The sequence below is a fragment of the Pezoporus wallicus genome, unplaced genomic scaffold (assembly GCF_028554395.1).
Source record: "Pezoporus wallicus isolate ANWC-B61680 ecotype Strahan unplaced genomic scaffold, APGP_CSIRO_Pwel_v1 contig_4309, whole genome shotgun sequence".
Lineage (NCBI taxonomy): Eukaryota > Metazoa > Chordata > Aves > Psittaciformes > Psittacidae > Pezoporus > Pezoporus wallicus.
Window position 1 is genome coordinate 833,712 of NW_026638191.1, and position 26,711 is coordinate 860,422.

Here is a 26,711-nt window from a genome sequence, read left to right on the forward strand (position 1 = left end):
CTTAAAATTGCTTTGGGTACTTGAGCGTATGCACTGGGAGCTGAGGCGAGAGACTGAAGCAGCCAAAAAAGATGTAAATGGCAGCACAGCTGATTCACTGCATGTCAAGTGCTGTGGGTAAGTCTTCAGCGGCAGTTTCAGTGGTGCTTTTGAATTAATTACCCTGCTAGTGCAGAGCTCTGGTAGTTGGCATCCAAGACACATTTCCTCTGTGAGGCTGCTTAGATCCAGTCAGGTTAGAATCACTGAGGTGAGTCTCCTCTCACGCAAAGTAATTCAGCTTGTGGATGATGGCTGGTACACCTGGGAGTAAATCTTCCCCCTAAGAACAATTTCTTCAACTATTTTAGGGAACACGGGTTTTATGCATGCCATGTGCTGTGGTTTAGGATGCTGGGGAGGATAAGAGGAATGAAAGTAGGTGGTGCAGAGTGTCTGCTGCAGCAGCAGAGCAAGAGCCTGCCTGGGCTGCAGGATGTGGCCAGCTCGGTCCTGGCTGCCCAATGCAGGCTTTGGGTGTGCTGAGTGGACACTGCTGCTCTCCTATGGCAGGAGCCAGCAGAGCAAAGTCCATCACAGCAGGCTCCCCATCACCCTCTGCTTGGGGTGCTCTGGATCTCTTTTTGCACTGGGGGAGAAATGACACGGTGCTGAGAGCAGAGACTGTGCCTAGCTGCCCCTAGGCCCCTCTGCAGCAGGAATTCTCCCTCTGCCTCCCACCTCCTGAATCTTAAAACACTTGGAGGCTGCCTCTGGATGAGGATCAGCACTCGAGCAGATTGCAGATGAGGGACGCAATCAAGGGCTGCTGAGTTCCGTGATTTTCTCTCTTACAGCACATCATGCGGTGGCTTTTATCTGCACCTCCTCAGGGGGCAGGCAGTTAGTGCTGTGGAGTCAGGGAACTACAGCTCCTTCCATTCTGGTTAAAGCTTCCTCCCTAGATTGGACACAAAATCATGGCTGAGAGCACCCCAAAGGGCCTGGAGAGCAGGGGGCAGCAGAAAGGAGCCCACCCCTCCAAGGGCTTGCTCTTAAATCTCTCTGTGGTTTTTAACCATGACATTTCCTAGGCCACCCTCCTGATTTCTAAATCCTGGGGGAGGTTTGCAGGAGACTAGCGCTGATGGATCCTGAGCACTGGCCCATCTCCCAGAAGCCACGCACAAGGGCATGGCACTGGGATACTACAGGGCAAAGCACCCAGGATTTAGGCTCAGGATGGAGCACATGATTCCAGGCAAATTGTGGCTGGAAACTTGGGTCTCCAGCCCCTTTGCGAGTGTGTCCTCCCAGGGGTAGGATCCATTTGTATCTTCTCCCTCCCAGTAGTCACCTGCAGGCCTGAATATCTTCTCAATGGAGCAGCTTTTCATGACATTGAAAAGCAGTTCTTGCTAAGATTTATGAAGAAAAGAGATGAAACCATGGGCTGAGAGATGCTGTTTGATTGTGCCTATTTTTTTTCCCTCCCCTGCTCCAAAGATCGTCACGAGCTCTGGTTCATTAGCGCTTGGGGGGAAGTGTAGGGTGCAAACTGCCAGATAAGGGGAAAGGCTCATCACATCTCATTGTTGCCACAGCACTGGAAATATCACTAACAAATCTATCAGCCCCTTGATGCACAAGGCCCCGCTCCACATCTCTAGAGCAGCAGTCACACACGTGGGTCCCCCTTTATCATCTGAGGAGCAGAGCCAGCAGATGAAAAGGGTGCAGACTGCCCCGCTTTGATGCTCTTTCAAGGGCTCCTTTATTGATGGGCTTTGGGCTAATTTTAGCACCAATAAGCAGCAGAGCTCAGCACAGTGCAGGGCAGCAGGGGCCATGGTTTGCAAAAGCAGGGGTCTATGTTAGATGCTCCAGACACAGAAATGGCTCTGCAGGATCTCACAGCAGTGCTGAGCTTGCTATACCTATGCTCCAAACTAGCCAGGGACACACCATCTTCAGACCCAGAGCTGGGCAGCAGTGAGACCCTGTAGGAACAGCTTATCCTGGGCTTTGTGACACAGCAAGGCAGCTTTTGGCCATGGTGTTTCCTGGCAGCAGATTGGTGTCCTGATGCATAGGACCAGTCATCTCTGCCCTGGGAAGCAGCTTGCTCTGCCTTGCAGAGCAGGGTGCTTCACTGAGCCCATGATGTGAATCTGGGAGCATCACCAGCTAGGGGTGAGCCTCCCTTTGCTCTGCACTGACTGCAGCTCCAGCATGAGCAGCACAAGGTCCTGCTGCATCGCCCTTGGCCAAAGAGGAGTGAGTGCTGGTGGGGACTGGTCCCTGCTACAGAGCAGCTCCATGATGGGAACACAGCTCTGGTGCTCTGAGCCTGCTCTTGTCACTGGGACTGAGTGAAAATACAGGAGTTTCTATTTATCACTGTGTGAGGCTCTGTGTGCAGAGCTCTCGCACCCATGCTCCTTCCTGCTGGCATCTCCTTCGGGGTCTGTGAAGCCACATGTGTGGTGGCGTGACACCTGGCACAGGAAAGTCACACAGCAAGGATGCCTTGCCCTGATTATGGGTGCTGCTGGCCTGGTCCAAAACCCACTGGAACGTGGGGAGCAGATTGATATCTGGTGTGACTCAGGCACAAGACCTGCCACCTCTCTCCTAAGTGAGGCACTTCCTTTGCTGTCTCAAGGTCTCTTGTGATCCTGCCTCCAGTGGGACACAGAGTATCCTGGGTCCCCAGAGGAGAAGAAGGTGTGTGGTGGCCACCCAGGCTGATGGAGCCATGCTCCTGGGATGACATCCAACCTGCCACCTGAGACAGGCCATTTACACCCCTCTGAAGCTTCCCAAGAAAATTCAGATGTGTAGGACCTGCATCCCCTCTGCAGGGAGATAAAACATGGCCTGAGGCCAGAGGGGAAGTAATGAGTGTTTGCCATTCACCCAAGGCTAGAGAAAGGATCATTCCCCCTGAAGTGTGCTGCTCACTGCCCAAGGGTCACATACGTGCCACCGTCACACTGTGACTGCTGTGTTAGCTCTGGAGCACATGAAGCCCTGTCAGTCACCTCTGAAAAGTTATCCTGAGAACAAATGTTTCTAAAAATAGACATTTCTCATTTCACCTCTCCTGGACCCTCTCCCAAGCGACAGAGGGGACAGACCAGAGCCAGATCTTCCCATTAAAGCTGATGGAGTCACATCCTCTGTACCCAGCAGCTGGTACCTGGCTGCTGAGAACTGGTTCATTGCGGGGAACTCCAGGCACATGACAGCATCTTGTGTGCCCTTGCTGTGAGGTTTGCTTTATCCCCCTAGGGAACTGGAGATGAGGATCTGCAACCCAAACTCAGACTGGATTCAGCAGATAGGGCTGCTGTGTATCACAGTGATCAGATCACATCGACCGTGTGGCAGCAGGTGAACAGAAGACACTGGGGTTGGCTGCTGTGTCCCAACAGCCAGCTCCTGCCACCTCTGAGCTGATCACAGCTCTTGAAAGCATTAAGCAGTGGAGGGGAGACATGCACACAGAGTGAGAGGCAGGACAGAGTCACAGCAACAGAACTTTTAAGACTGATTTTTGCAACCAGAACATGTGTTGTGGCTTCCATGGATTCCCAGACTCTTTTCCCCTCCTCTGTCTCAAGGGCATCACTAGAAGGCTGTTAGCAGCAGAAGTATTTGCTTTCGTTAGGTTGTACGTATGCTGCCTGAAAATCCAGAGGAAAGCAGGCAGAGGGATGTTCCCCGGGTGAGTCATTCCCAAAAGCACTGCAAGAAAAACAGTGAACGTCAGTTGATTATGATGAACTGTTCTCTGAAAGCCGAAGGGAATGGGAACATCTTGTACTAGCATGGCTACCCCGGCACGTGGCACAGGTTGGGATGAGCCCCTCATGTGGGGCGGCCTCCCTGTAGATCCTGGCCTTCCCTTGGATGAGGAAGTGGTGTGCCATGCTCCTGGGAGATGCCTGTGCTGTGGCTTCATCCCAGGGCAGTGGTTTGACAAGATGCAAGAGCCCTGTGACAGCTCATCCAGATCAATACCCTGACTCCAGCTGTGGCCCACAGCAGATGTTTACAGAGTACAGGCACAGCAAGACTTCCTCAAAGCAGTCCCTGAGCTCCCACCAGTCCTTCAGCCTTAAGGAAGAGTGATGGAGGTTCTTTGTATTTGATAACCCAAAGGATTTTTCTTCCATGAATTCATCCAGTTCCTGTTTAAATGCTTTGCATCTGTCACATCCTGTGGCAAGGAGCAATATGGTTTAACTATAGGTTGCACCAAGAACCACTTCCTTTTCCTTGTTTTAAACTTCCCTCCAGGTAGTTTCATTTGGAGCTTGTCTCCTGTACTGGAACATATGGTGAGCAATCACCCCTCCGTACCCTCACATACCTCTCAAGATGGTGCAGATCTGTATCACACCCCTCTCCATTATCCTTTTTCCTGGCCATGGATCCTTTCCTCACACAAAGGTGGCTCCAGATCTTGGGTCATTCCTGCTTTCCTTCTCTGGGCCTCTTCCATATCCCTGTAGAGATGGAGGCAGCAGGGAGAGACAGACCTGCACACAGCGCGCTGAGCATGGGCACATCGCTGCCTTGCACAGTGGTAATGCTTCCTTTCTCATCCTCTGTTTCTTTCCTACTCACTTCCAACGTTCCATTTTCTGCTTCCTCTGCTCCAGACATTTTGGAAACATCATTTAACATTACCAACAGTATCTCCTTTCTGAAAGAAGATGCACCAGTCAGAGCTCATCACTGGGCTACCAACACTAGGACTGGGTTTGTGTGTTTGCTTTTGCCCAAGTTTCCTTGGCTGCCTTACTGTCCCACTGCTTGGCACCTCCTCACATCCTGCCCTTCTCTGCTCTGCTCTGAAGTACTCAGCGCTGATTACAGACACGGTCACTTTGCTACCCCTGCCCTTTTCAAACCATTTCTGGACGCACTCAATGGTTCTCTGTGGGTAACACCCCTTTGCTGTGAAAACAAACCCTTTACTTCAGTCCTTCCTTTCCTGCCTGTATCAACTGATCTGCCCAGCAGGTCTTTCCTCTCCCTCCCATAAAGCACCATGTCCCCGAGGGTCTGTGGTGGGAGGCTGGCTGAACATCTCACTGTGCACCCCAGCAGACCACATGAATCAGGTTTCTCTCCCTACATCCTTGCTGGATCACCCTGTGATCGGTCTTGGCCAAGAGCAAGACCCAAGGCTTGGCAGGGAGGTCTCTAAGTGGAAGGTGCCAAGGCTGGAGGCTCTCCATCATGGTGGCCTGGGGAGGAGACCTGCAGCTGGGGCGTACGCTGGTGAGTCAAGGCAGGTGGAAGAGCTGGAGGTGGCATCTCATTTACGCACATTAGTGATGCAGACGTCCCTCTGACGCTGCAGCCTTCCCTCCTGAGGCTGGAGGGAAGGAGATGAAGCAATGACTGCTGACAACAGGGGAGCTCTGCTTATGGCAGAAGTGACTGATGGGCAGAGCATGCTTTGGCAGGAAGCCCCATGTTGCTGGAGCCAGGATAACCCGGCAGGTACAGGGGGTGCTGAGCTTTATGGTGTGGGGCTTGTGGTGCCCATGCTGAGTGGCAGAGAGTGCCATCAGCACCTGGCACTCCTGGCCGTCATTTTATATTCCATGGTAATAGCTGATGATGTGTTTTTCCACAGCAAACTCCTCCCAGTTAAACATCCTCCTTGACAAGTGGTGAGGAGGCGGGTAGAGGAGGCTGTGGGCAACACGATGAGCTGGTCCTGCAGCCTCTCTGCTGCTGCTGGGGCTCCAGGGATGCCTGGACCTCTCCCTCCACCTCAGCCTCTTTTCAACCTTTATGGGTTTGCTCAGCCACATCCCTCTGTCTTCTCAGCCTTGGCATGTGCAGCCCCAACAGCACCATGCTGCCAGAGATCTGCATTCAGAGCTGCATTAATGCCAGGCAGCTACCTCCCTCAGGCCTCTGCAGCCTCCAGGGGAGGTGCCTGGTTTTCCCTGCTTGGTTTATCTGCCCACAACATAAGGGGGGACCCCAGGCATTAGGCTGCACCCTGAAGAGCCTTTTGGGATTCCCCAGCCCATTGCAAAAAGCTCAGGGGCTGTCTTCTCCTGCCCTCCCTCCAGTGCATGGAACTGCTGGCCTACTGCAAGGACTTTGCTTCAGGCATCCTTACTATGACACAGCACATGGGCTGAGATTCCTGGGCTGGGTGTCTGCCTTCAGTACTGAAACAAGCCCATGATGATCCCTCTCAAGGGGGCAGCTTTTAGGCTTGCCTGTGGCAGAGACACAAGCCCCGTCATGGCAGAGGCATTCCCGGTTGCATCAGTGGAGCACAGGATGGAGAGCTTACGCATGGACTGGCTTGGCAGCTTCATGGGGCTGCTCTTGCCTCCCTCCTCCTCATTTCTCTCTTGAGCAAGAGATGTCAGCCCCTGAAACATTCCTGTGCACTGCAGCTACTGCAGTAACTCCAGAATAACCCCTCCTGCAGGGATTTGCCTGGAGAAGCGGGTGCTGGTGGGACTCCAGAGGTACCTGATCCCAAAGTGAATCTCAAGGGGCTGCACCTCTGCTTATCTTCTCGTGCCCTCACCCTGCGCAGGAGCACAACTGCACTCCGCGGTGGGTGCCTGGCACTGGGGTGGCCCAGGGTGAGAGTGTGGGGAGCACTGGGAGGAGGTGGTGGTGCTCACGTGGAGCTCAGTGCCGCGGCGGTGGGTGTGATGAGTCGGCAGGAGCAGGAATTGCTCAAAGCCAGGCAGGGAGAAGATGCGGGTTTGAGCAGTGGAAACGACAAACCAGCACAGACCGCCAGAATCTGCCAAATTCTTCTTACCTTCCTCATGCCTCGTTCCCTCCTCACTGAAGGTGCTGGGTGGGATGGTGCGCCTGCCCTGTAGGGTGCTTTGGGCAAGGAGTGGTGCCACTGGCACTGCCCTTTGATGGGGTGTCAGTGACATGGGACACATGGCGAAAGGCCCAGTCACCAGCCCTGCAAGAGAAATGGAATCTTGGAGTAGGAAAAGCAGTGCAAGGCAGCAGGACTCAGTGGCGAGAGGGAAGGACCACAGAGGCTGGTGGAAATGAAGCTTCAAGCACTAAAACATTGATACAGAAGACTTGAGCTGCTGTAGCCTCAGAGAAGCCGAGAGGGGTTGAAGACTTCTCCATGAAGGTCTGACTAAGGCCCATAAATAACCCTCTTAGAAATAAAGAGCTGGCTCTTTATTCTGCTTGGATCAAATTCTGCTTATTTTTAGCCTGTGCTGTGCCTTGTGGTGCAGGCAGTGTCCCCTGGCCATGAGGCTGGAGTCTGCAGCTCCTTCCAGACCACTGGAGCCAACACAGTTTCTACCTGCCCAGGAGCAGGCCCTAGGCCAAGAACATGGATGGGATTATCCCAGGCAGGCACACACACCCCTCCTTGCCTCCCACAGAGGACAGAAGCACAGGTTGGGTTAGCTGGGGAGGGAAGAAGGAAGAGAAAGGCATGACACCCAAGTGGTTTTTCAGGAGCTGCTCATGCTGATGGCCAGCCTAGCAGAATGAAGACCTTCATCGCGTGGGTTGTTCCACCCTTTTCCTATGGTCTTAGCTCAAATTGCCCCACAGCACATACAGGCAATGGTGTTGGATGCAAAGTCCACTTCCTAGACCTTCAGCGTGGGAGGAAGTTGTGATTAGGACGCACCTGCAAGCACATTCTTGAGCTGCTGTGTTTCTCCCTGTGTTTTCATCTCCACCATGAATGGCTGATAACGGCATGGGGTCACAAAGTCCTTTCAAGATGGGAAAGAAATCCAAAGAACAGTAATAATGGAAAAAATTAAACAGAGGAAATGTAACTTTCCTGTGCAAAGCTGCTGCTCGGGGAGGAACCCCCGCCTGCTGTTATTAGGCACAGCCTGAACAGCCATGCTTTGCATGGCTCAAAGTTGTGTTTATTTTCTGAGCAAGCCCTAACTCAAAGCTTATCTGCTGCGTTCCCAGAGAGCCCCCTGATGGCTTTAGCTTTCATCCCCGTAAGCTGAGCTTTAGCATTTTGAGTAGTAGGAAAGCTCTGATGGCAGCAAAAGGCTTTCAGGGAGCCAGCAGAAGTTCAGGGTAAGATGCAGAGGGGCAATAATCACCTTCTCTGCTGAGATGGCTGTGTACACACTGGGCAGCCACATATTCCTGAGCTTGGCTCGGGCAACCATCAGCCTCCTGCCCTGCAAACCTGTCTTCTTGCTGATGCTTTGAGCTGGAGCCCAGCACCATCAAGCAGGTGCTTCTCCATCCTCTGGACTGGGCCTCTGGTCCTCACATGGGGAGTATCACAGGGGAACCTTGTCCCACCAGCAGGTTGGGTCGGTTTTTGTTTAAACAGTGTCATAAAAGAGCTGTCAGAGCATTCCTGCTGTGCCTGGGCAGTGCTGTGGAGGATGCTCACTCTTGCCCTGCAAGAAGCACCCTGTATAAACTTGAGGTTACCCAAGCCTGGCTCTGCTGTGGGTGAAGGCAGTCCTGCCTCCCTGCTGCTCCCCACTGCAGGGTCCCACCGCCTGCCAGGTTCTGTGTTGGCAGCGCCAGCTGCACACACTGCTGCCGATGCCGAGTGCCAGGGGACAGCACACCCTGCTCGGACCCTTCAGCTTAGCTTAACCTGATCACAACACCTCGCCCTGGGACACAAACAACTGAGCTCGACCAGCCGGCGCCTGTTTGCTTTTCCTCTGTCAGCAGAGCCGGGCCGGGGCAGCCAGCCTGGTCTCACGCCTCCCTGGGGAGCCCTGGGGTGGTGACAGCGCAGTGACACTGCTCCTACCTCCTTGCCACCCAGGCAAAGCGGAGACACGGCAACCCCGGCCCATGGGCTGGACGGGAGGAGGGGAGCAGCAGCATGGCAGGAAGGAAACGGCTTGCAGTGGGGACAAGGAGGTGTCGGCCGCTCCCCACGGGGCTGCGAGCAGCTCGCTGGGGGCAGGTTATCCAGCGACTGAAAAACAGGACTGGAATGGGAAATATGCCCAAGGCAACACCCGTGACGTGAGCCGGCCGGGGCGGAGCGGGTGGCCTGAATCCTGCCTGCTGTGCCAGCCTTGGGGAGTGAGGACGTGAGGACACCATCCGAGAGGGAGCACTGCCCTGTCAGGACTCCGTCAGCATCCACTGGAGTGTGGGTTCTGCCCTGGCGTGATCAGCCGCAAGATGCTGGTAGGAGCAAAGCACCAGTGACGTGCCTGGAGGGATGATGGTTATGTTGGACACAGCAGCGAGAGTGCCTGCCCAAGGACAGAGCTGCGCAACTCCTGACATCAGTGTGATGCCAGCCCGAAGGCTGCCTGGCCAGGCATTTCATTGCTTCACAAAGTGCCTGAGCGAGGACTGAATCCCCACTGCCACGTGCAAGGGAGGAAGGACAACAACTGTGTCCCCAAGGCCAGGTAAAGCCTTTGCTGACCAGCTGCGTGCGGATCTCTCCCATGGCCACGTCTCTCCCTAAGCCCATATGATCTGGGTCAGCCTGGGAACCATTCTCATGGGGTGGCTTTACCCCAGCCAGGGGACATCGCTGTGCATTGGCTTTTACCCCAGAGACCTGCCTGGGCATTAACGCTTCTGCCTCTTCGCATCTGGCTCCTCCTGCTGTTGCTGGCCAGATTATCCACTCACAGCTCCTCTTTGTGTCTTGCAGCACCCCTCCAGCACAGGGATGAGGGAGTGAGATTTCATGTTTTTAGCTTGTGGCCCCTCGGCACAGCCCCATAAGCCTCACCCAGCCTCTCTGTGGGTAGGATGGGATGCAGGCAGGGAAGGCAGTGGGGCAGGCTGGCCTTCCTGGCCTCAGCACTGGGAGCCAGTGAAGCAGATGCATGCAGGCCCCCATGTGCCCTGTCCAGCCCACATCAACCCTGCACCTTGGGGCCTGGCTCCCTCCCCCCGTAATGGACCCAGAGGGAAGTGTTGTGCCAGAGAGCTCTTCTTGGCCACAGGGATGTTTGTCTATGGACACAGACACCACCTGCGACCTGTGTGAGTCACTGACTCATAAGTCCTTTTTGCAGTGACAGCTTTTGGACACTGTGGGTCACCCTGGAAACCCCATGTGCCGCCACCCCCTCCCTGTGGTCACGCTGTGGCTGAGCTCCAGTGGCAGGAGTTGGCAGCAGATCAGCTTCTCTCTTCTAATAGTTGTTTATAACAATGCAAACACTCACCAGCGAGAAAACTTCACGCCTAATAACCAGTAGCTCCCAATGGCCCAACCCGTGCAACCACTTCCTCAGTTACATATTTTCATTTCTGTTTGCTCCTTTTCCATGGCTAAGCCGCTGGGAAGCGATGGCAGAGGGGGCTGTGGCATATCCCGGATTCCCCACGGGATAACTCAGGGGGAATCCTGTTCATTTCTGGATGGGCTGCGGGAGCAACCAGCGCACCAGCTGGGCTCCCCTTGAGGCAGCAGCCCACTGTAGCCTTAGCAAAAAGCAGCCCCAGAGGACTTTCCCCTGTTTATTTATGACAGGTGAGCTGGTGCATCATCCCCTGCGCTCCAGCCGGAGCTGCAGCACAGGATATCACTGCACTGGCGCAGCACCAAGGTTTGGGGGTGGAGGGGCGGAAAGGTGGGTCCGCGGCTGCCGTGCCGGGGGTTAGCACAGACCGGGCACGGCGCTTGGGGACAGGCGGCGGTTGCCCATCTCCTGTCCCCAGCTCCTGTCCCCAGCTCCTCTCCCAGCTCCTCTCCCGCGGGCTCGGCTGCCGGGAGGCGGCGAACGCCCGGTGCCAGCCCCCCCCCGCGCCGCAGCCGGGCTTGCGCAGGGAGCGCGTCGCGGCTCATCTGACCGCGCTGGCGGGGCCCGAGCCGGGCGGCGGGCGCGGGGGGGGTTCCTGCCTTGCCCCGGTCCCGCCGCGGGTTGATCATTAACGCAGCAGCGGCGGTAGAGCGGCCGCGGCCGGGCCCGGCTCCCCGGCGCCAGCCCCGGCGCCTCCGCAGGTAAGAGCCGGGGCCGCTGGTTTCGGGGTGCGGGGTGACCGGGGCAAGGGGTGCCGGAGCTGCGGGCACTATGAGAGTACCGGGGCTACCGCGTCCCTTCCCTGCGGATCCGCGGAGCCACTGAGCAGCGGTGTCATGTCAGAGGCAGGCAGCTGCCTGGGCGGAGAGCCGGGGGGGGGAAACCTGCGCCTCCTCTCTCTGCCTGCTCCAGCGCTGCGCAGAAACGCTCCTTTTTGCCCTATTCTCCTGTTCCTCTGATGTTTCGGGCCAGGGGGGTAAGGGGAGGGAAAGAGGTTTCCCCAGCTTGGGGACAACCCCCCAAAGCAGTAGCATGCTCTGGGGGATGCTGGTGCAGGGACCAGTGACGCACCATTGCCTGCATGCTGCCAGGCATCTCTTCAGGCATGTCTCACACCAGGGCTCTCCACATGCCTCCATTGCAGCCCTTCCTCTGAGCAAGGATTCTGCTGTCACCCCCAGGCAGAGGGCACTGGGCTTGTCCAACAGTTCTTGATGGGTATCCTTCTGCCTGGACACCTCGGAAGCACCCAAAATCACTCAGGAAGGCGTCTCCCACTCCCCATGTCCCATAGCAGCCGATGCCTTGCCACAGGCAGGGGTGGCAGCCAAATGTGCAGAGGGCAGGGATGACAGCTGGCAGGGGATCATGCCCCTGGAAGGCAGGCAGTGGTCCCATACCTCATCACAGGCATTTTGGCTTGCTGTGCCAAGCCCAGCTCTCCTCCAGTGTAGCAGTGCGCATGTGCCAGGAGGGGCCATTCATCCTGCCCAGTGCCCGCTTGATAGCTGGACCCTTTTCCAGGCTCAGGATGTCCTGCCAGCCCCTCTGCTCCCACTGCAGGTGCCCGGGGCTGCAGCCTCTGAAGCAGGAACCTGTTGTGTCCCGGCCTGGCACTGGCTGGGCAGCTGGCAGAAGGCAGAAGGCAGAAGGCAGAGGCAGAGCTGCCCTCCCTGTGCTGCTGCCTCTGCCATCTCGCTTTTATCCTGCCAAGCCACCTCGGCCCTGCCTTCACTCTGCACTCCCCCGCAGCCTCCACGGGCAGGCTGCCTGGCAGCATCCATCCCTGCTGGTCCTGGCTGGGGTCTGGGTCCAGCCAAGCTGTGCTCTGCACTGGTGTGGGCTGCGCCATGCCTGTCTCTCAAGGCCTCCTGCTTGACATCGAGCACTATCTGTGGTGCTCTGGGAGCTGCTCCATCCTCCTCAGTACTGGTTACAGCAGAGGATGTTCCCGGAGAAGGAAATGGAATGAATCAACTCCAATTTTCCACGCTCTCTGCAGGCAGAGGGGAGCAGGGAGCAGGCTGTGCTGGGCAGGGCACAGGCACTGTGCACCAGGGACTGGGAGTGCTCCTGGCAGAGGCGCCTGTAGCTTCTTCCCCCATCCTCATCACTGTTAAACCATCTCTGCCTGCCACAGAAACATCTTTTGTTCAAGCACTGCAGAAACACTCTTTGTACTTTGAATAGGACTGTTGAAGGCAAGGCAAGGCAAGATGCCAGGCGCAGGCAGCCACGGCAGGGAGGGAACAGCTTGCCCTGGGAGCAAGGAGTGGGAGCAGAGGTTGCAAATACCACTGTGCCTTGGGGAGCAGCCCTGCATAGTCCCAGTGCGGGGTGAATGCTGCCAGGCCTCTGCCTGCAATGGGGCTCCCCTTGCCTGCACTCTGGCCCTGCATGTGGTTGCTGGAGCTTGGGCATGTGTGTGTGGCAAGTCCCTGCCTGTCTCACGTGGGTGCTTGCTCTCCACAGCCAGCCTGCTCCTGGCCTGCAGCACTTCGTGGTTTGTGGGTTTGCAGTGTCATGGATAACCTGCCTGTAAGCGCATGTGGACGGCTTGAGTGTCCCTGGGGATGTGCTGTGGGGTGCCCCCAGCACAGGGAAGGGAGCATGGGCACTGAGCTGGGTTGGTCACTGGAGCGCTGGTCCTGGGGCTGCCTTTGTGTGGCCTGTCCCTAACCCCCTCTGCCTCCTGCAGAGTGTCCTGCCAAGATGGCAAGTGACCCCAGGGCAGAGCCTGATGCTGAGGATGCAGCTGAGGCTGAAGAGGGTGTCTATGAGGAGGTGATGCCCTGCGACAGGATGGAGCTAAGCCAACGGCTGGCCGTGGAGGAGCTCATCACCACTGAAGCCAGCTACGTCCACAACATCCAGCTCTGCGTGTTGGACATCCGAGCACACCTCCAGAAGAAGCAGGTGAGGCAGGATGCATCCCCCTATCCAGGGGCTGGGGACTGCAGCATGAACCTATTGAGAGCTCCAAGATGTCCAAAATCACTGCAGGGAGGTAGCCACATGCTCACCTTCTACCTTCCTGGTCTCCCTCAGTCAACTAAGCTCTTGGGTTGGATGGACATTGGGTCAGACCCAGTACAGCCATCCTATGGCTTTAACCCTGCATCTGTAACATGAAGAGGCCTCATTGCCCCACTCACGAGCACAGGCAGGTCTCAGCGTCCCCAGTGCTCCTGAAACAGAGCATCGCTCCAGCTCCTTGGGTGTCATGTGGGGCAGCTGGAAGGACGTAAGTGCTCAGGAGGGCATGAGTGCCTCCAGAACACGTGGTCCACCTCTACTTGATGTATTTAGCTTACCTTGGGGCACCTCTGTTCCCTTCAGCTGCCTGACCTTGACCTGGAAGGACTCTTCTCTAACACTGATGACATCCTGCACATGTCCAGACGGTTTCTGAAGGGTCTTGAGGGCACGACCACAGCCACCAGTGAGCATGAGCAGCTGTTCTGCATCAGTAAGTGGTACAGCACGAGAGCTGACCTGTACTATTTGGCATTGCTCTGCCAGCTTCACTCTCCCAGCAGGTTGGGGAGAACCCTCTGCCTTTCCCTGAGGCCACAGGAAAGGACCATCCTCTCCTACCTCACTCTCCATCCCCAGGCACACTGTTCCAGGAGTTCAAGGAAGAGATGGAGACCACCTACAAGATCTACTGTGCTAGCTATGAGCATGCCCTCCTGCTGGTGGAGACCTACCGCAAGGACCCCAGGCTGCAGGAGGAGATCCTGGACACTCTGAACGCAACAGTGTAGGTACCTGCTGCTGAGGCCACCGCTTCCCTCTCCCTGTTTTACCTACTGGCCTTGCCCTCCTTCTGTCTGGACAAGCTGCTGCATGGGCACATGCCACCAGGCCGAGTCTGATTCCATGGCCATTGCCTTTTTGGCCCTGCCTGGTGCAGTCCCTGGCAGCCTGTCCTGCATTCTTGGGGCCACTTGCCAGGTTGGTGGGCTTTTATGGTGGACTCCAAACTAAGGGATGGGGTGGCACCCAGATCTCCTGCCTGCTCCACAGTCCAAGAGGCTGTGCCCACAGAGGACACATGTCCCCCAGCTTAACCAGAGGGACAGGCTGGCCCTAGGAGACCTGCCAAACCCCTCCTGAACTATTAGAGGAGTCACAAACACCATCAGAGAGTAGGACAGGGGAAGCAGGAATGACCTCAGAGGAGCTGCTGGGATCTGCTGCTCTGTTTCAGGGCACAGGGGGTACAACTCCCAAATGAGCTATGCCTTGCGTGCAGGTAGCAGGCTTGTCCTGCCTGCAGCCTGCCTGCACTTTACCCACACCCTCCCTCCCCATTGCCTCTGGAGCAAGCTCCCATCCTGTGCCTCCCAGCTAGACAAGCACAGCACTGTTTAGGGAGGCAGAGCACTGCCTGGGGCTGGCACTGATGGCATCCCCTGCCAGCAGCTGGCAGGGAGCAGAGTTCACAGCCAGAACCCCCCCTGGCTGCTGGGCACAGCTTGCCTATGGGTCGAAGGCAGCAAAGCTTCCCTGCAGCTGGAGAGGTGCTGCTTTCCCCCTGGAATGCTCACAGAGAAGCTGTGGGAACAGCAGAGCAGGGAGCAGCCCTCAATGCCAACCCTGAGCGATCCCCTCTCCATCAGGCCTCACACGAGTGCATCGGACCTCAGCTTCTTCCTGGTGATGCCGGTGCAGAGGGTCACCAAATACCCGCTGCTGCTGGGGAAGATCCTTGAGAACACCCCCCCCAACACCAGCGTGTACTCGGCGCTGGAGGCAGCCGTCCGTGCCATGGCCCAGGTGAACACCAACATCAACGAGTACAAGCGGCGCAAGGAAGTGGGTGAGTGGTTGGTGCACGGTGCAGGCAGGGGGCACAGTGTCTGGGCAGCCCCAGCCCAGTCCCAGTTGTCTCCCCTTGGTGTTGCACTAATTCCTACTTGAATCAGTTCAGGCCTCTCCTGCTCTCCACCCATCCTGCCTGTGGAGCCACAGGCTAGTGCAGGCAGCTCCCGGCGTGGTGCAGGCAGCAGCCAGCACTGCTCTGGTCCTGCAGATGCCAAGCTGGGCAAGACCCAAAGGCTGCAGGAGCAGGGTGGTGGGGAGGAGTGGGCACAAAACCAGTGTGTCTGCATTGCCAGAGATGGGAATGGGAAGGAACAGTCGTGCCCTTGGGATAGAAGTCAGGCTCCCCACAAACAGGAGCTTATTCTTCTTTTTGGTTTCCCTTATACTTCCCCCGGGGCTTCCCTTCTTTGATGTGGGTTGTGCTTATCCCGTTGATCACGATTTGTCAGCTCGGGGCCTCATTGCCCGCTCAGGCTGCTGACGCTGCTGCCCTGAAGTTTCCTTTTCTGACCTTTCCTCCTCTCACCTCGTGTGCCCGACCCGGGGCAGCAACCAAATACAACAAGGCCGAGCACCTGACGCTGCGGGACCGCTTCGCGCGCCTCAACACGCACTCCATCGCCAAGAAGACCTCGCGGCTGAGCCGGCTCTTCATGCACGAGGCCGGCATCGTGGCCAAGGTGGGCAGCCCTGCACCCACGGACCCGCTGCCTCTCCTCGGGTTGCCCCCGGGGCCTCTCCAGCGGGTCGGGAGAGCGGAGCAGGGTGGGGTGGCCGATGCTGACACCCGGTGGCCGGTGCTGGCATGGGAGCTACAGTTCCATTTGGAGCAGCGCTCCCGGTCCCTCATCCCAAGCAAGGGTGGGAGGGATGCAAGTACACACCTCCCTCCCCGCTTCAAGGCATTGCAGGGGAACAGTTTGCCCTCCAAAGGGATCTTTGGGCACCCCAGCAAAAGGAAAGACACCCCAGTGTTCTCCAGCAGCACCACACCAGAAGCTTTGTTTCTAGCTGCATCCTGAGCACAAATAGATCGCAGCCTTTTTCAGATTCCTGGACCCTCTTGGGGTCTCCCCTGCTTATCCCCAGCACTGTGAGCTTCAGGCAAGATGCTGTTTCTGTTGGTATTCCGTGAAGGGCATCCTCTCTGTCAAGGCTTCACCTGGCCTGCCTACGCTGATGCTAAGCTGTCCCTTGCCTTGCAGACTCGGGACAAGGAATATGATGACCTGGAAGAGAAGTTCCAGTGCGTGGTGTCTGCCGTGACCACACTGAAGGAGAATGTGGCATCCTACCTGGGCCATTTAGAGGTAAACCCTTGACCATTTGCAGGGGCTTGGCCCCTTTCAGTCCTCAGGACCTGATTCTTGGGGTCACAGAATACTTTCAAGCCCTGTGGAAGCCCATAGCAGTTTGGGATGTTCAGGGACTTGCATCTCTTAGCTGAAGGGGGCTGTTGTGCTAGCAACTTGCACAACATCCAAGGATTGCTCACGTCCAGGGGAGCTTAAAACAAAATGAGGCTTTGTCAATGCAGTCTGAGCTGGGTGTCATTTGAGGATAACCTGTCCTTAAAATGACCATTATTCCAAGGTGGTAAATAGCTGAAAAGGCCAAGTGTTGTTCAGCTGGGGAATTGCTGTGTTAATAACAGGTATAAGGCAGAAATATCCCCAGATAGGCCTGATGACAGACTTCCCCTCCGAAATCACCTGCTTCAGTAGCAGGAGAGGCAGGAAGGAGGCTGCTGCCCAGGGTTAATACTAGAGCAAAGCCTCTCAAAGCTGAGGTCTCCTCTAAACCATCCCTGGCCGGTTTTCTTTCCCACCAGTCTCACTCTCATTGCAGAGGCAGGGAGAAGGTTTTGTTCACAAATACAAGAAGCTCCAGAGCTGCTGGAACACCAAACCCAAACACCAAAGCACCAGGCAACACCAATCTGGGGCAGGCTGCCTGGGGCCACAGGGCAGCCTTGGCCACCTTGTTGGGGTAGGAGTAACTTGAGCAGGTACTTAGAAATGTATGACCCCTCCTTGAGCAGAGATGTTTGTTAACACCCTAGCATGTTCCCTCTCTTGCAAACAGGAGTAGCACAAGAGCATCCATCCCACTGGGCTGCAGAGCACCCAGACAGGGGTATTATCATGTCTTTGGGAGCACAGGGCCAGCTTATAGACAGGTTAGTCAGTGGTGGCAGACTCTGCAGGTCACCTCTGACATCTTTCTCCCTTTCAGGCTTTCCTGTTGCCCACCCCACACCAGCATGAGCTGGAGCTCACCGAGGGACCTGCGCAGCAGTACCGCAGCTTTGCACAACACCTCCACTGCACTGCTCTCCCAGAGTTTGTGAGTGCTCCTTCTGCCAGGCACTGCTCTCATGCCTCCCGCCAGGGTAGGTAGGGCAGCCAAGAGCTGAGGGGGATCCCAGAGCAAGCAGTGTCCTCACCAACAGGCACACTCCCCTGGGGGCTGAACACTGCAGGCAGAGCCAGGCAAAAGGACCATCAGCAGCCTCAGATACATGAAGTAAAGAACCAGGTCCAGCATCCATCCAGGAAAGAGGAGGCAGAGCCAGAGACATGGCTAGAAGCATTAAAGCCCATCCAGGGCTGGAGACAAGCTGTAACATCCAGCTGATGGGTTCATCGAACAGCTAAGCTACCTACAGCAGGGATGCAAAGTTTAGCTAAGACACAAACCCCAACACATTCAGAGCAATAACAAGGAGAAGCAGGAGACCTTTAAATGGGTTGTGAGCAGGGTGGAGGCCCCAGGTGAGGCTGGTTTGGGCTATTAAAGGCTGTTTGTGCATTCAGGACCCTGACATGTTGATGGCTGGACATGCAGGTAGGGCTGCAGTGGAGGACAGAGTGGTGGGAAGCCCAGAGGTACAGTTTATTTGGCTCACACAAGGCATCTGCTCCCAAATCCAACCTATCCATGCTTTGTGGACATCATGCCTTATGTTTGAGGGCTGAAGACCCTCTGTTTCCTACTACCACTGCTTGGTTGTTCAGGACTCCCTGTTGGGTGGTGGCTGTCCCCCTGAATGCCATTGGGGAAGTTTTCCAAGCAGTGAGGAGTGTAGCAGGACAGCCTGGGCCCCACATCTGGGTGCCAGCATCCCTAGGGAGCACCAGCACAGGGAGGGAGGGTAGCTGTGTGGGGTAACAAGTTTGGAATCATGGATATGCATAACATGCATAACTGCTCTCTACCGGGGCTTGGTTTAGTTGGAGTCCTGTGTGCCTTGAGGGAGGATGCCCCAGATGCTCCCCGCTCCACACAAGCCCTTCAACAGGTCCCCAGGTCTTTTCTTCTCTGTAAGAGCAAGCCTCATGCAGGCAGCCCGTCCCCTCTCAGGGCTGACACCGACACGTGTATTCTCTCGCCCCACAGAAGCAGCGACTGGACAAGCTGGTGTGCCAGCCCCTGTGCAGCCTCTCAGACATGCTGGTGGGGCCGCAGCAGCTGGTGAAGAAGCGCCTGGACAAGCTGCTGGACTACGAGGAGATCCAGGAGCGGAGGAGCGAGGTGGGCAGCGTGACGTACGACGAGGAGGCCGCCATGAACACCTACCTCGCCATCAACGCGCTGCTCGTGGCCGAGCTGCCGACGTTCAACCAGGCTGCCCTGCAGCTCCTGGGGCAGATCCTGCGCTCCCTCAGCGCCCTGCAGTGGGACTTGGCTGCTGAGGTCCTGCACCAGGCAGAAAAGGAGCTGGAGCAGGTGAGGGTGACCCCTCTGCGTGTGTGCCCAAACTGGCACGCATGCTGAGCCAAACCCACTGCTTCAGGCTTGGGACATCACTTGGACATCAGGGCACTGATTTGCTGTAGCCCAAGCCCACTCAAGCAGACATACAGGTCCTCCCCTATCATTTGTAGGGATCTCTCCTCTCCTTTGGTTGGGAGAAGCCAAATTTTCTCTTCTTCCCTGCCAGGAGCTGTCCTGCTTTCTCTTAGAGGGCACCACTGTTAATTTATGACGTGCTGCCTGAGAGATCAGTGTTAACTCTGAGCTCCTGAGAGCTCTGTGCTGGGAAGGCAAGGAGGAGAGAGACAGCTCCTGGACAAACAAAAGAGCATCCCTTCACCTTATCCACTGGGAGATGTCTCCCCACCACAAAGTACTCTTTGAGACTGACATTTGCAATCGCAGTGGGTCAGGCCAGTGCACAGCCCTGGGGTAGAGCATGGCCCTGGCCTAACCCATGATTAAGACAAGAACAAGATGCAGCCACATGGAGGCAGCTTTCATAGACACCTGGTTGTGAGGTTGGATTGCTCTTGGTCAGTCTGGGATGCTCATGCTGCAGACATCTACCCTGGAGCTACATCTACCCATCTCCATTTATAAAGAGGGAAGGGCTGTGGCCTCAGGGCAGGGTAGCAGGACTCAAGGACTGCTCTGGTGAGCTGGGGCCACCCCAAGAGCCCCATGTGTGATGGTCCTGCCCAGGAAAGGTGGCTCAAAGCTAGAGAGGAGCAGCTTTGATCCTAGATGCAAGGTGCATCTTTAGTGGCCAGGTCTGTTCTCTCGCTTTCTTGCCCCTTTGCTCCATTTCTCTTGACCCTACCATCAGCTCTTCCCCTGCTGGGCCCTCTCTGATCTCAGTCTGTCTCCACAGATGCCCCATGGCCGCATGCCCCTTCCCAGTTTCTGGAAGATGGTGGAGGATGCCCTGCAGCAGTCTGGTGCTCAGCTCCACACTTTCCAACAGACGTTTGACACGGTCACACCAAGCCCTGTGGCGCAGGTAGGAGCGGGGAAGGGGATGGCTCAGGCCACATGGATAAAGAGGAAGGGCTGTGGCTTCCCGGTGCGTAACATCTGGCTCAGAAAGTGGCATGGGGGGGACTCCACAACCACTGTCTCAGCTCTTCTGGTTTTGGACACATCTCCAAACCCTGAAGTAGAGCTTCATGCGAAGGAGTTTCCCCTCTAACCTCTCAACCTGTGATCTTGCAGAAAGCAGAGCACGTGTAAACGCCTCTGTCTCATCGGGTGCTTCTGTGTCTCTTGCTCCCCACCAGCCTCTGAACCCTGCTGAGGAGCGGAAGGTCCTTTCCCTTGTGAGCAAGCACGGCCCAGACAAGCTTTACCAAGTGACAAGCAACATCAGTGGCAGCAGAGACTTGGACCTGACCTTGCAAAGAGGACAGGTTGTAGCTCTGCTGCAGAGTGTGGACACCAAGGGGAACACGAACAGATGGCTGGTGGATGCTGGAGGTACTGTGAGCGCTATGGGGAGCCTCTCCCCACCTTGGCACCAGGGTCAGAAACCAAACCCAAATCACCTCTTCATCTTGGATGAAACAGTGGGCCATTTCCCCCTGGGTCTTCCCCTCCAGGGCTTGCTCAGCCCGAAACCACCTTTGCCTTGCCAGTTACGCCCATAGCCATTAGCAGTGAAGTTCAGGTTTCCCCATTCATTCCCCGAAGAGCACTCTTGTTATGAAGTGTAATGGCTGGGAAAGGAGAATTGAGAATCCCATGCACACAGCAACATCTTGAAATCCCTTTCGGGGGGGGGTTTGCTGCTGGATATCCTCAGCAGGGCCCCATGACCTCTGGGTGTGTTTATTCTCCAGGTCCCCGAGGGTTTGTGCCTGCTGGAAAACTCCAGCCCTACTGCCCAGCACAAAGCCAGCAGCCTGGGATGCAGATGCTGACCCTTGAGAGCAGCACAGAGAGAAGGAGACATTCATTTGCATCACCTGCAGCTCCCAGGCCTCAAGTGCCCACCTTTACCCCAACCTACCAGGTAAGAGTGGGGACCATTCCTAGCAACCCCACCAGCTTCATACGAACCCTTGTGTGTGCAGGGGGTAGGTGGGAAGGTGAACCTGCTTCATGTGCAGCCATGTGCCAAGCAGGACAGGGTCACAGCCTGACACTGTGTGCCCTGCGAGGCTGGTGTCTGCCCTGTTGGGGCCTGAGGATGGACAGAGCTGTGCTTGATGTGGTCCCCAGTGTCCCTGCATCCATGGCACTGCTGTGCTGCCCTCTCAGGAGTGGCCTCCTGCCATGTCTGTCCTTTCCCCTTCATGTCCTGCAAGGGCTTCCTCCCTCCTTCCCCTGCCTTTTGCAGGTAGTCGCTGGCTTCTCCTTCGCAGCCAGGAGCCCGCAGGAGGTGACCCTCCAGGCAGGGCAGCCCGTGGTGGTGCTGGAGCCGCACGACAAGAAGGGGAGCAAGGAGTGGAGCCTGGTGGAGGTGAATGGCCAGAGGGGCTACGTGCCCTCCAGCTACCTGGTGACCGTCCCCGTGCAGGAGCCCACGGGCTGGAGCTTGCCTGTGTGAGCACCCAAGGGCATGGGCTTCACTGGATGAGAGCGGTCTGCCTGGCACCTGAGGACTCGTCGAGGGAGATGCTGGAGGGGGGTGACCCCTGGCTGGGAAGATGGTGGGAAGGAGCTGGCAGAATAGGGCCCAGGGGACACGGGTGTGAGGGATGGCCGTTGGGAGGCAGTTTTTGATGGGTAGGCGTGAGGGTGCCGTGTCCCATGTGTGTTTGCACAAAGGGAAGCAGCACAGAGTGAGGGCAGGTGGCTGGTGTTTACCAGGGGGTTGCTGAAATCCATGTCAGTGACAGGTCCCTCGGGAAGAGGAGACAGTGCTGTCCTTGTTCCCAGTTAGGTCAGGATGGAGCTACAAAGGGTGCAGCGCTGCAGAGGGGTCTTCAGCCCAGTGGGGAGCAACTGAGCCTCTTGGAAAGAGGGTCTTGGGACAGTGCTGATGTGAGTGCAGAGACTGAGGTGAAGCAGCCCTAGAGACACAGCTGCTGCTCCTCACCAGGCTCTGCACCTGCCTGAGTGCCCACCCCAATGCGCTACTGTGGTCCCTTTGTCAGCACAGCCTTCACATCATCACTCCTGGCCTTGGTTTCCCACCCCAGCAGGGCCCCACTTGGAGCACTGAGTACAGTTCTGATGTCCTCAATGTAAGAAAGACATGGAGCTGCTGGAGCAAGTCCAGAGGAGGGCCACGAGGATGATCAGGGGACTGGAGCACCTCCTGTATGAAGATAGGCTGAGAAAGTTGGGGCTGTTCAGCCTGGAGAAGAGAAGGCTGCATGGAGACCTCATAGCAGCCTTCCAGTATCTGAAGGGGGCCTACAAGGGTGCCAGAGAGGGACCCTTCATCAGGACTGTAGCGATAGGACAAAGGGTGATGGGTTCAAACTTAAACAGGGGAGACTGAGGTTAGCTATAAGGAAGTTCTTCCCTTTGGGGGCGCTGAGGCACTGGCACAGGGTGCCCAGAGCTGTGGCTGCCTCATCCCTAGCAGCGTTCAAGGCCAGGCTGGACGAGGCTTGGAGCAACCTGCTCTAGTGGAAGGTGTCCCTGTCTGTGGCAGGGGGTTGGGACTAGATGATCTTAAGTTTCTTTCCAACCCAAACCGTTCTATGATGCTGCCTACCCGTTTGGGAGGCGCTTCGAGCAGTAGTGATGAGAAGCGTTCCGTGAACCCCAGATGCTGTTCGGTGACCGTTGCGCTGACATTACAACAGCTCAGACCGTGGCTCCGCCGCACCGTGTTGGGGGGCTCGGGCCTCGCGTGGGGACCGGTCGTGTTCCTGCGCGGCCGCGAGGTGGCAGCACTGCCCGCCGGCCGGGGACCGCGGAGGGGTTTGAGCGCTGCGCTCCTGCGGCCCTGGGGCTGCCGCGCACCAGCGGTGCGACACGGGGCGTGTGGAGGAGCACGGGATCTGCGGGAGAGGCTTTGGGGAGAACCAGCTTGTGTGGGTTCCTGACCTAAGGCTCGGTGTGGGGATGAAGGCAGCGCCGCCTCCCACACTGCCTGAGGCGTCACAGCTCTGTGCCTCTCTTTCCCTGTGGCTTTGATGCTGTGCTGTAACACGGTGCCGATGGGGCTCAGGGCAGTGAGCTGTGTCCACGGTAGTGCTGACACGGTGTCAGAGGGGAATTCGGGAGCCTCCTGGTTGCAACCCTGCAGCCAGGGTGCCATACTGCCCACCTCTCACTGCCCGTGGGCAGTGGGGCAAGGAGGCACAGGTGATGCAGCAGCCTGGCATTGTCCTGCTGCCCTTGGGCTCCTACGGATTCCTGCATCAAAGGTGCCATGGGCTGGCTGGCGAGCGCTGGCATGCCGGCTCCCAAGCCCTTCCCATAGTTAAGCAGCAAGCCTGCTGCCCACAGGCCCTCTCCGGCGGCAGGGTGGCTGTGCTGGTGCTGCTCTGTGGGCTGGGCAGAGGGGCAGAGCTCCATGTCCTTGCCTGAGCTTGCACTGTGTGGGGAGGGATAGGGTGGGTGCCAGGCAGGTGGGGACAGGCCCCAGGCGCTGCTCTGCTCTTGCTGTGCACCCCACACGTGAGTCCAGGTGCCTGCTTTGGGCAGAGCTGCCTGTGGGGCTCACCCTCCTGCTGGGTCCTGGGGCATTATCTGCTGGGGGTTTGGTACTTCTGCCCGGCTGGCAGCAAAGCCCCCAGAAATGCTCACCCATGGGAAACGTGGGAGGGGACAGCAGTGCTGGAGCAGGGACATTGCCTGGGGATGCTCCTAGTCTGGATGGGCTCCTTGGGACAGGAGGGCGGGCTTTGGGGACGAGGGCGGCTGCGCAGGGGCTGCGTTTCTGAGGCTCGCACCTCCAGCTCGCTGCTGATGGCTCCTGCAGGCTTTTCCGTTCCTGATCAACTCCCTTCAGGTCAGATTTCTCCCCGGGTCACCTTCCTGCCTGCATAGTGCAGGTGCAATCAGCCCTGTGCCGGTGTAGGAGGCAGCGGCTGCAGCAGGTCCCGCTCTGCAGCCGCGGGTGCCAGGGACCCTTCGGAGGGTGGAAGGTGAAAACGGGACAAGGAGAGCTGAGAAAATGCGGCTGTCTGAGCCCTGATCTGCCTGCATGAAGGAGACGTGGGGCGGGCAGGACTTGACAGGCGACTTATAAAACTGGTTGTGTGCTCTCTATCCCACTCATCAGGGCTCTGGTTTCATGTGTTCTGAAACAGCAGCTCCCCTTTCCCTCCCTGCAGGCATGGACAGTGCTGCCAGTGTGGCCAGGAGCTCTTTGCCCTGCCTGCAGCAGGCACAGGGGGTACAGGCTATTGTGAGGTGTCCCAGACTCTCACTGCCTCTCCTGGGGCAGGCTCTACCTGTCACATGTCCATCTATCAGTGCTTGCTGGGGCTGACAGACATGAAGGGCAAGGTGGAAACAGCCCATGCACATTCACCAGGAGATGGACGTGAGCCACACACCAGGCTCCGCAGGAGGTGGCAGCACACTGGGGACAGGATGCTTGTGTCGGGCGCCGGCTGGCTGCCCAGCGCCAGATAACGCGGTTGTGCCCCAAGCTGGGTGCAGCCGAGGTGCCAAGAGGCTCTGTAGTGAAGTGCTGAGCCAGCCCGCACTAGCACCCTGCCCAGCGGCGGTGGCACTGGTGTCCTGCCTACCCCGAGGTCCCCGCAGTGGCTGTGGATGTCCCCACTAGGAGGGAAATGAGCTCATGCGGCTCCTTTAGTCTTTGGACCCGAAGGGGTGAGCTGGCCTCTGCTGTACCCACTGGTCCTGCTGCTGATCTCGATGGCCCTGGGATTTTCCCCATGGGGTAAAACCTCAGCCCGTGGCCTAGTGCTTGGCTGCAGGACTTGGAATGCTGGCATCCCTCACTTCTCCCACGATTTCACCCAATCTTATTGCACCTGCTGCTGCCCCATGCCTGGAAGTGCCTTCTTACAGGAGGGTATGGGGCTCTTCCAGCCTAAACAAGAGGGGGATAAAGGGCACAAGTGCGCCTTTAAATAGCCGGTGAGGACAGGCTCTCCCTGGAGGAATGCTCTGGCTGGCCTGGTGGAACATGCTTTTAGCTGGGGGCACGGGGGGGCAGCCAGGCAGGGACAGGTCCTCGCCGGGAGGTCAGGTCAAGGTGAGGCATCGGGTGCCGCTGTGCCGTGGCTTGGCAGCACGGGAGAGGAGCCCTGCAGGGGGTGGGAAATGCATCCCATGCTGAGGGCATGCCAGTGCCTGGGGCTGGTCTGTAAGGTGGCAGCAGAGCCGGGTGCTGCTGCCTGCAACCTGCACATTGACCCACACGGGGCCTGGAGAAAGCACAGCCTGGCTGCAGGAGCAGTGTGCCAGCAGCTCGGGTTGTCCAGGAGCTGCTGCTGCCCTCCTGTCCTGGCTGATTCATATCCTGGACATGCAGGCACTTGGATAGCATCCACCTGCGGGGTGTGATAGAGCACGGCCATGTCCCTGCGGTGCAGGGCGCCAGCCCGGCGAGCAGGAAGGTGGCAGCTCACACTCGGCTCCCCCTGCCCTGCTGGGCATGCTGGTCTCTGGGGACATAGCACCAGTCGTGGGCAGGGTGTGGAGCTGCAAAGCACATCTCCAGATGGAGACACATGGACTGCAGGAGGATGGTTGTGCTCTGGTGTCAATGTGCCCATTGGGTCTGCTGGGGCACCCAGGTCTGAAAGGAAAGTGACTGCAAGAGAAGCCTCAAACCCAGACCCATGCCCTCACTGCAGGGTGCCAGAAGGGGAATAGGGGTGCAGCAGGGATGCAGAGCGCAGGGAAGGAGGGGATCAGGGGGAGCCCAGCAGGAGCTGAAGGGCTCCGCCAGCCAAACAGGGCCGTGCTTGCAGGCATGGTGCTCCAGTTCACCTCTACTGTTCCCAAGCACCCGTCTGTGCCTGAGAACAGCATGGCCCATGAGAAGCAGCCCCCAGCAGCCTGCCCTGCTCACTGTGCTGCCAGCCGTGATCAGTATGGTGCTGCATGGCCTGAAGGAGGGCTGAGCCCCACTGAGAGCAGCCATGGGGCTGCGGAGCAGATGCATCAGTGTGAGCAGCAGTGCTCGCTCCAGGCTTGCGCAGCCGGCACCTGAATTGTCTAATAAAGTGTGAAATTGCTTTCATGCTCTGCTACCTTTGCTGAGATGGACCGTCATTACGGCCCCCCCTTCCCAGCCGGCTGCCGGCTGGTGCCAATGTCCCTGCTGTCATAGTACTGCCAGATGAGCCCCTGGCTAGAGCTGTGCCTGGCATCCCTCTCCTCCTTCTCCTCAGCCCCTTCACTGCACCCACCCCATGGGATGCATCACCCTTAACAGGGTTAAATCTCTGCTATGGGGCTGGGGGCTGCCAACCCTCTTCCTTACCCTAAAACAGATGCCCTGGGGTGCAGGGATCAGCTCAGGTCTGAATCCTGCCCTCTGGCTGTTGCCAGAGCCCTGCCCTTTCCCAGGAAGGACTGGTGGGGAACATGCCCATCAGATACAGCCCGCAAGGAGACGGGGCTCCCTCTGGCTGTGCCAGGAGCACCTCAGACCCCCACCTGGATGGTGAAGGGCTCCCACCTTGGCAGGGACAGAGGGATAACGAGGCTCTCCCCTGCTGGTGGGTGACTAATTGCTCCTGAGCCACCTGGATGTGCACAGGAACTGTTCTGCAGCCTTAATAGCAGCCATCCATCATCCTGCTCTGGGCTGTGGAAGGCTTTCCAGGGCTAGGAAGCTGGGGGGGGGTAAGGGGGACAGGGACTGTGGTGCCAGCGGGGAGGCTCCCCTCGAGGGGACACAGAAGTCTCTGCTCTGGCACTGCCTTTCCTCCTGTGCTCCCTCTGCAAGGGCAATCCCTGCCCAGGTACAAGGGATAGTGCCAGTTTCTCAATGCTGGC

The 26,711-nt window shown here is 57.4% G+C and overlaps 1 protein-coding gene across 2 annotated transcripts; it reads left to right on the forward strand.

Moving 5' to 3' along the window:
• Nucleotides 1-9,138: 9,138 nt before the first annotated feature.
• Nucleotides 9,139-21,934, forward strand: ARHGEF37 (Rho guanine nucleotide exchange factor 37). 2 transcript variants are annotated; one of them, XM_057409819.1, is made up of 13 exons: nucleotides 9,139-9,159; nucleotides 12,940-13,157; nucleotides 13,581-13,710; nucleotides 13,857-14,004; nucleotides 14,867-15,066; nucleotides 15,621-15,751; nucleotides 16,277-16,381; nucleotides 17,307-17,417; nucleotides 18,471-18,800; nucleotides 19,702-19,830; nucleotides 20,108-20,303; nucleotides 20,666-20,838; nucleotides 21,166-21,934. In XM_057409819.1, exons 2-13 carry the CDS (start codon nucleotides 12,954-12,956, stop codon nucleotides 21,373-21,375), a joined length of 2,067 nt encoding a protein of 688 aa, XP_057265802.1. In that variant the 5' UTR covers nucleotides 9,139-9,159; nucleotides 12,940-12,953; the 3' UTR covers nucleotides 21,376-21,934. The 2 variants fall into 2 exon arrangements, with proteins under 2 accessions (XP_057265802.1, XP_057265801.1); XM_057409818.1 differs by lacking the exon at nucleotides 9,139-9,159 and adding an exon at nucleotides 10,748-10,942.
• Nucleotides 21,935-26,711: the final 4,777 nt, after the last annotated feature.